The sequence below is a fragment of the Orcinus orca genome, chromosome 2, assembly GCF_937001465.1.
Source record: "Orcinus orca chromosome 2, mOrcOrc1.1, whole genome shotgun sequence".
Lineage (NCBI taxonomy): Eukaryota > Metazoa > Chordata > Mammalia > Artiodactyla > Delphinidae > Orcinus > Orcinus orca.
Genome location: NC_064560.1, coordinates 165,130,821 through 165,140,189, shown reverse-complemented (window position 1 = coordinate 165,140,189; position 9,369 = coordinate 165,130,821). Strand labels below are relative to the sequence as shown.

Below are 9,369 nucleotides of genomic sequence, written 5' to 3'. Positions count from 1 at the left end.
CAATGTAGTGCACTAAGAAGCTCCATGTTTAGTTCCCGGCTATCAAGCTCCCGCCAGAAGCACAGCATAGTTAATAGCGGTGAAATAGCCAGGGTCATGTAAGCAACCACCCTGCCGGGGGCTTCTAAACGCCATCTCTCTGCCACGTTAAATCACCAGGAGGCAACGTACCAAAATCTAAGGCTAGTCCTCCATGGTAGGACGTCGTGGAACTGTTATTTAATATTACGGCCTCTGCTTTTGTGTGAGGTCTTCCTGAGAAGTGGCTTCCTCAAAGACACTCCTGCATTGTCACAACACAGTGGCCAGAATCTAACTAGTGGCTTCTGACTCAGAAACGACACCACGAACAGAGGGCAGTTTAGGAATACTATTGACTGGTATTGTTATCTCAGGCAAGTCCACGCTGGCTTATCCACGAGGTCCCCCTTCTGCTCACCGTAGGGTCTGGAAGGCTTCCCAACTTACACAGCATTCAAGGTGGGTCCAAGATCGTTCCAAGGGGGACGTTGGGGCCCATCTGGATATAGAGATCTGTAGCCGGCTTATATTTCTTTATTGATAGGGGGAATATTTATTTGGGGCAACCTACCTTGAATGCTATGTAAGTGCCTCCGACTTAAGGATCCACATGATAATCTGAGAATCTACCGGCAGGACCCACTTTGAATGCTCTGTAAGTTGGGAAACCTCCAGACCCGAATGGGAGCAGAGAGAAGCCTCATGGATATGCCAGTGTGAACTCCCCTACCCTTTGGGCCCACCTCAAATCCTCCCTCCTTGGTATAAAGCCAGTTCAGACTGAAGCAATCCCTTCTGTCTCTTAACCACACCAATTATCACTGCAATTAATCTCGTAATACCTTGCGGCTAGTGGTGGTAGAGGGTCTGGCTTTTTGTTGTAGCGATGGGAAGGGTGCATTTCAATATGTTGCTTTGTCGCCTGAACTTTTGTTATCCCAGCAAAAAACAGCATGGGGGCAGGAATTGCATTCCAGGACGTGGCTCTGGCTCATGCTCCACCTCTGAGGGTACCCTCTCCTCTCCTGTCAAGGAGGGGCAGGCCACAGAGCACCCGCCTTCTTGGCTTCTCCCTGGGAGAGGGTCTCTGCCCAGACGAGGAACGCAGGGTGACACAGGATTCCAACCCGTCCCTGTGACAGCCACCCTGCCCCGGCCAGGACGTCACCCACCCCACCTGCTGCTGAGTGCCTGCGTGAGGGCTCTGGAGCGCAGTCCCTGCTCGTAGCCAGGTGGAGGAGACAGACTCCCAGACCCTGAAACCGTGTGTGGAGTGCTGAGACAAACGGAAGTGCTCCAGCGCGCTTTTCCCCTCCTTGTCCTCGACTGGAGAAAGGGATGTGAGGGAGGAAGGTAAGTCAGACCTCTTCGTAACTACCGACTCGCCCGGCCTGCAGTCGCACACAGGAGGAGACTGGCGACCCACGAGCAAGCTGCAGAACTCCGAACGCTGGGCACTCGGAAGGAATTTTCTTGGTACCAGTCACAAATGAGAGACATCATAGAAAAGGTTATTCTTTTACTATTTCAAGGAGGTAATACATAGCCCAATACACCAAAGCACTAGGGAATTAGAGGCAGCAGATGGCCAGAGTTTTTGAGAAGAGCCTTATGCTGCATCTCCAGGCCCCCATCTGCCCACAGCCCATGGCTGCTTATGGAAAGGCCAGACCGGCGACTTGGAGCTTGCTGTGACCGTAGCAGGGGACAAGTGAGCCAACTCCTCAAGACCCCACTGACTGAGAAAGGGTTCTTCTGTGAGGGCAGCAGAGGCCCTGCCAGGCTGAACACAGCAGGCAGCGCTCAGCCCTGCCCCGGCCAGGTTTACGCGGCTACTGCCTCAGCAGCACCCAGCTTATCTAGTGCTTGGCTTTATTTCTCTGAGCCTGGAGTGGGCAGGATGTGAATAAATCCTGAGTCAGAAATTAAGGTGAAAGTCCTTCTTAGTAGTGTTAATAATTGGGGTGAGAAAAGACAACACCGTCTTTGAGGAGGGTGGGCTGGGAGTCGGTGGAAGACAGATGGAAACAGACTGGCCACAGGCTGAAGGTGCTGCCTTGCGGTCCTCAGAGGGCCTTTTCAGGGCACCTGGGGGGGGGGGGGCTCTGGGGCTGCTTCCTCTGGCACAGAGTTGAACTAGAGGTTCATTTTCCACTCATAATTGGCTTTCCGGGTCTAAGTCACCACAAGTGGGGCTAAAGCAAATCCTGCCCATGCACCTGCCCAACCCGGCCTTGGAGATGTGTGGTCAGTGCCCAGTGTGGCCAGGGAGGGACTCACACCTCCCGAGACCTTTCTCCTCCCACCCCAGCTCCTTCCCCTTGCAAGTAACCAGGCTGGGAGGTGAGCGCCTCGGGCACCTCTGAGTGAAGTACCACCATGTCTTTTCCTGGAGAATTCATTTTGGTGGGACCCAAAGCCCCTGCCTAGGCATGGAGCAGACTTATTTCCACCCACGGAGGCCACCTTCCCGGTGACTTAACGGTGGCACAAAGAGGAATCGCAGCAGCAACTCCAGATGCCGTAACACTCATAAACATCATTCACTTCGATGCGACGGTCGCACTGGAGAGCTGCATGTTCTCCAACCAACCCTGGCCAGGCCAGGGCGGGTTCAGATGCCGCGTGGCTGAAGATTTTTGGTTGGACAGGAGTGGAAAGAATTTTTTAAAAACCACACCACTGTGTTCTCTAAACACAGAGCCATCAGTTTTGTTTTGTTTAACAAGAAAGGACAGAGAACCAAGCTTCACAGCGGCCAAGGCTTGTGCAGCACAGAATGCAGTATGTATCGAAACGTATAAACCTTGGTCTGACTGGGGAGGTGGGTGAACACAGAGCTGCGGGACACCATGTCTTCTAGTCAGTGGCAGGCTCTGCTGTTGCCTCATCCTGATGCTCCTCGAAGCCTGGAACTGGCTTTTGCAGAAAGTGCATGGTGGCCTGGATCACCTTATCTGGTCCAATATTGTACACAGGGTGAGTGGGCTGCTGCAAAGAGAAGAACAGATGCCAATTAATCACCCCAGTGGTCCCTGGAAATGTGCACAGCCTCTGCCCATTAAATGCACTTGTAAAAATGTAACATAAGGAATCATCAGAGATGCACTAGGATCTCACAAGGCCCTAATGTTCAACAACAGGGTATTGGTAAAAACATGTTACAGTATGTGGGACACAAAGGAACATTATAGAGCCATTAAAAAACATGCTTTCAAATATTTTACGATATTGGCAAATACTTATATTAAGGTGAGGAAAACAGTATGCGTGATATTATTCCAAACTTACTTTTTAAAGTGTTGATAGATGTGAGTTATATAAATAGGCAAAAAATGGACATATGCCAAAACAGGAACCATGACATGACTGTTTTAAATTTTCTTATTTATACTTTTATATATATTCCAATTATTAAAACAATGAACATGCATCTATATTTATAATCAAGAAAATGGACCACAACCCTGTTACACTTAAGTAAAGGTGTCAGGCCATATATAAATTATTTTATATTATCCCACTGCACCACAGAAACCCAAAATAAACTTTGGTCTCAGACAGGGCACAATCCTAGGCCAGTATTCAGGACTCTTCCACCCTAGGACAATGAAGAAGGGGACATAATTGCAAGAGATTTAAAAAATTTTAAGAAAATACTATGAGCAACTTCATGCGAAAACATAAAAATTCAGATAAACTGAATAGTTTTATAGAACAATACGAATTTTCAAAATTGCTCAAGAAGAAATTCTTTAAAACCTATATGAATAAGTTAAATCAATAACAATTGTTTTTTCTGCTACCACCATTCCCCCCAAAAAATACCAGGCCTACATGGTTTCTCAAGCAAGTGTTAGCTCACAAGATAATCTCTAACTTATACAAACTTTTCCAAAGAAAAAGTAGAGTAGGAAGACACCTGTCTAATTTTATGAGGTTATATTATCCTGAAACACAAACTGGAAAAGAATACAATAAAACAAAATTTTCGATCAGTCTTTCTCATGAACACACATGCAAAAAATCCTAAATAAAAATACGAGCCAAAAATACCAGCAGAGTGAATCCAGCAGGTGTTAGAACAGCACATACACCCCCCACACTCTGTTATCACCAAGCAGGGCTTATCCCGTAACATCAAGGTCACATCAGAATATGTATTAACGAAACACAACATCAGATTAAAGGAGAAAAGCCAGATGAGGAAAAAGCATTCAATAAAATTTAACACTAGATTATGACTGAAATAAAACAAAAAAACAACCCAGTAGACCAGGAACAGAGGGGAACATCCTTAACCTGATATGAAATGTTTGCCAAAACCTCACAGTAAGCATCCTCCTTAATGATGGAATTATAGAAACCTTCCATTACAATCAGAACACTTTCTATTACCACCTCCAGTCAACACTCCATGGGGGTTTTAGCCAACATTACAAGGCAAGAAAAGAAAGAACATTCTTGGGCTTCCCTGGTGGCGCAGTGGTTGAGAGTCTGCCTGCCGATGCAGGGGATGCGGGTTCGTGCCCGGTCCGGGAAGATCCCACGTGCCACGGAGCGGCTGGGCCCGTGAGCCATGGCCGCTGAGCCTGCGCGTCTGGAGCCTGTGCTCCGCAACGGGAGAGGCCACAACAGTGAGAGGCCCGCGTACCGCAAAAACAAACAAACAAAAAAAATTGAAAACATACAAAACAACTCTCTATATAGTTCGTGGATACATACCGCAAAAAAAAAAGAAAAAAAGGAAAGAAAATTCTTAAGAATCAGGAAGGAAAACGCAAAACTCCTTACTTGAAGATGACATTACATTCTAAATAAGAAATCCAAGAGATTCTATAGACAGACTGTTACAACTATCAAGAGAATTCAGAGGGAATTCCCTGGCGGTCCAGTGGTTAGGACTCCACACTTCCACCGCAGGGGGCCGGGTTCAATCCCTGGTCAGGGAACTAAGATCCCGCAAGCTATGCGGAGCAGCCAAAAAAAAAAAAGAATTCAGCAAGGCTGCTGGGTGCAAAATTAAACTATAATTATCAATAGCATTTCTATACATTAGTAACAACAAATTACAAAATAAAATGGAAAAAAATATTCCAGTCACAATAGACACAAAAACTATAAATTTCTTAGATGTAAGTCTGACAGAAGATGTACTAGTCCTTTATGGAGAAAATGATAAAAGACCATTAAAAGAAATGTAAAAAATCTGAAGAATTGTGTTTATAAATGGGAAGCCTGAATATTAAAGTCAGTTCCCTCCCATTAATCTTACATTCAATGTAATTCTAATAAAAATTCCAGTAGTTTTTTTTGTGTGTGTTACTTGATAAGCTGATCCTAAAATGCACAGGAAATCCTAAAATGCAGAAGGCAAAGAATAGCCAAAGCAGTTTTGAAGAAAAAGAATGAGGTGGGTAGGTGAGACCTGCTTACCTGCATTTAAGCTTTGCTTAAGACAGCAAAGATAACAGACCAATGGAACAGTGTGTCCAGAAACAGTCACCTCATATACAAAAACTTGAGTATGTGACACATGTGATACACATCAATAGGAAAGGCTGTAAACTTCAATAAATGGTGCTGGTCAATTGGTTAACCAAAATGGGAAAAAGATAAAATTATATCCCACCTTCACTAGAGACGGAAATCAATTCCAAGAGAATTAAAAAATTACATGGGATAAGCAAAACTTTAAATTGTTTAGAAGAAAATATATTTATGACCTCAGGGTAGGAAAAGATTTCTTAAGGGTAGGAAAAGATTTAAGTAACGCACCCCCCCAAAAAAAAACCCTCAAAAACTGAAAAGGCAAATAAAATTATTCACTTTAGAATTAAAATCTTCTATTCAACAAAAACCCTAAAAACAAAGTGAAAAGACAAGTCACAAACTGGAAGAGATTCACCACACACACACCACTGACGAAGGATTAGTATCAAGAACACACAAAGAACTCCTACTACACAAGAAAAGAGCAAACAAAATTACAAATCAATACGAAAATGAGCGAAGGATAGGAGCTGGCTGACAATTCACAGAAGACATAACACAAATGGCCAACAAACGTTTGAAAAGATGCTCAGCCTCACCAGTAATCAGGGAAATGCAGAACAAAACTGAGACACCAGTTCACATCTGCCAAGTTGGCAAAAAGGAAAAGTCTGACTATGGAGCAACTCATCTTCGTGCCATGTGAGCGTTAAATAACCCAAGCACATAGGGGCGAGGTTCAGGGCCATCTGGTGAGGATGAAGGTGTATCTCTCTCAGAAACTGTAACTCGAGAATGTTCACTGCAACACCTTGTGTAATAGCACAATCTGAAACCATCTCAGTGTTAACCAACAGGAGACTAGAAAATTAAACTGGGGTACATTTAGGCAAGGGAATACCGTACAGGAGTGAAGATGACACTTAGGCAAGGGAATACCGTACAGGAGTGAAGATGACACTTAGACAAGGGGATGCCGTACAGGAGTGAAGATGACACTTAGACAAGGGGATGCCGTACAGGAGTGAAGATGACACTTAGACAAGGGGATACCGTACAGGAGTGAAGATGACACTTAGACAAGGGGATGCCGTACAGGAGTGAAGATGACACTTAGACAAGGGGATGCCATACAGGAGTGAAGATGACACTTAGACAAGGGGATACCGTACAGGAGTAAAGATGACACTTAGACAAGGGGATACCGTACAGCAGTTAAGATGAATAAACTAGAGCAACACATATGAAGACGACTAAGCCTCAAAAGGGTAATGGTCGGTGAGAATGTGATGCAGAATAAATGGTGGGGTAGATACTGTTATAAAACATTTGAGGGCTTCCCTGGTGGCGCAGTGGTTGAAAGTGCCTGCCGATGCAGGGGACACGGGTTCGTGCCTCGGTCCAGGAAGATCCCACATGCCGCGGAGCGGCTGGGCCCGTGAGCCATGGCCGCTGAGCCTGCGCGTCCGGAGCCTGTGCTCCGCAACGGGAGAGGCCACAACAGTGAGAGGCCCGCGTACCGCAAAAAACGAACAAACAAAAAAACATTTGAAAACATACAAAACAACTCTCTATAGAGTTCGTGGATACATACCTATGTAGTAATAGCACAAGCATATTTGCAGGCATGATGAATGTCAAATCTAGGATGGGGTTACGCTGAGGAAGGAGGGAGGGAAAAGAACGGAAGAGGGTTGCATAGGAGGCAAATACTTGAAACAGCTGAAGGGTTGTTACTTGGATTTTCTCAATTACTAGTGAGGCTGAGCATCTTTTCATCCACCTACTGGCCATTTGTGTTTCTTCTCTTGGAATATTTCATGACAATCTGCTCAGGCCCCATCATCTGACAGCCGCAGACAATCTCAGCCGGAGTTGAGTCTCAGGATCGTGACTAGGCTCACAAGCATCTCCTGCAGCCAGGCTGGCCCGGGACTGGATGCAGTGGTGAATAGCTCGCCCGCACGGGGCTGACAGTTTTTGAGGGAAGCAGATAAAACCCAGTTAAACACACACATGACAAATCGTGCTGGTGCTATGAAGGGCACAAACCAGGCCCTGGCAGAGTGTTTTGGGTCATCTCATTTACAGAAGGTGGTCTGAGAGGGCTTCTCCGGAGGGATGGCCGCAAGCTGAGAGCTCCAGAAGACAGTCAGCCACATGGGGAGGGCTGCTGGCTACAGATGCAGAAACTCACTACCTCTGAGCCAGCTTCCTGGGAGATGGGAACTAATGACAAGTGGTCTGGGTCCTAGGCTGTGGGACAAAGGCACAAACCCTCTGTCACAGTTTGGACCCTCGCCTGGAACCTCGAGCTTGCCAGCCAGATGCTCATGAACGGAGAACGAGCTGCAGACAGAGGGTGGGGACGGTGAGTTCACCAGCCTGTCCATGTCCTCGTGCAGCCGGTTCGGCAGGCCAAGAGCGGGTGCTCTGCTCTCCTGCCAGCCCCATCCTGGGGGCCCCGTGGAGAAGCAGTGGTAAGCCCCCCATCCCACCTTACCAGGGCATTTTCAGGCACACCCAGGACCACATCGTGCAACATGGCTCCACTGCCGAAGTGCTGGGCTATGGACAGGCCGCTCAGGCAGTAGCAGGTGTGGTAGAAGTCCCGGGACCTGGAAGGACGGGGCGACTCTTAGCAGGTGTCCTCTGCTCCCCACCGGCCCCAGCACAGCCTCTGACAAGGCCACCGCACAGACGAAGAGGCCCGGGGAGCACTCACGCATCCCATCCCACCCTCCACGAAACTCGAAGCCTGGCTTCCCCCAGCAGCATTTTTCAGAGCCCCATCCTTCCGCCCTGCTTGATAGCAGGAACTGTAACCTTACAGTCAGTCCTGTCAGCTGTCTTCCGGAAAGGGCTCTCCAGGGTAGTGCTGGCTAAATTAATATAGTTTAAAAAAAAAAAATCCCACAACAAAATTTCTAGGAATGGGCCAAATTCTTCCTGATAAATTGCTGGGGACTGGCCTTCAGCTGGACCAGGATGCAGAGGTAGCAGGGTGTGTGTGTGCTGGGGGAGTGGGGAGTGAGCAGCAAAGGCAACAGGACTTGACTGGTTTCCCTTTTGGCACCTAAAGGTATTGAATCTACTCGGTAATAGTCGCCTTGATTATAATCTCTGTTTATGACACTCAGGAGTTTTAAAATCCTGTATCCTCTTCTATTTAAATCAGTTTGGTTAAATAAGAGGAGGGGCTTCCCTGGTGGCGCAGTGGTTAAGAATCTGCCTGCCAGTGCAGGGGACATGGGTTTGAGCCCTGGTCCAGGAAGATCCTATATGCCGCGGAGCAACTAAGCCTGTGCGCCACATCTACTGAGCCTGTGCTCTAGAGCCCACGAGCCACAACTACTGAGCCTGTGCTCTAGAGCCTGCGAGTCACAACTACTGAGCCTGCATGCCACAAGTACTGAGCCTGTGCTCTAGAGCCCACGAGCCACAACTACTGAGCCTGTGTGACACAACTACTGAGCCTGTGCTCTAGAGCCCACGAGCCACAACTACTGAGCCTGTGTGCCACAACTACTGAGCCTGTGCTCTAGAGCCCGTGAGCCACAGCTACTGAGCCCGTGAGCCACAACTACTGAGCCTGTACTCTAGAGCCCGCGAGCCACAACTACTGAAGCCCATGCACCTAGAACCCGTGCTCCGCAACAAGAGAAGCCACCACACCACAAGGAAGCCACCCTCTCCACAACTAGAGAAAGCCTGCACGCAGCAACGAAGACCCAACGCAGCCAAAGATAAATAAATAAAATAAATAAATTTATAAAAAAATAAATAAAAATAAAAAAGAGGAAAGAAAAGCTACCAACACAGCAATCTGTTTACCTAACTGGCAAGGGGGTGCAA

General features: G+C 47.1%; 1 protein-coding gene across 2 annotated transcripts in view; it reads right to left on the bottom strand.

Annotated features, from left to right (window-relative positions):
- Positions 1–1,523: 1,523 nt before the first annotated feature.
- Positions 1,524–9,369, bottom strand: part of FNTB (farnesyltransferase, CAAX box, beta) — an 84,912-nt gene continuing 77,066 nt past the window's right edge. For both annotated transcript variants that reach the window (XM_033425508.2, XM_004262129.3), the window contains 2 exons: positions 8,018–8,132; positions 1,524–3,012 (listed from right to left, as the gene is read on the bottom strand). In XM_033425508.2, coding sequence (XP_033281399.1) covers positions 2,881–3,012; positions 8,018–8,132 — 247 coding nt within the window. In that variant the 3' untranslated portion in view covers positions 1,524–2,880. The remainder of the gene's footprint in view (positions 3,013–8,017; positions 8,133–9,369) is intronic.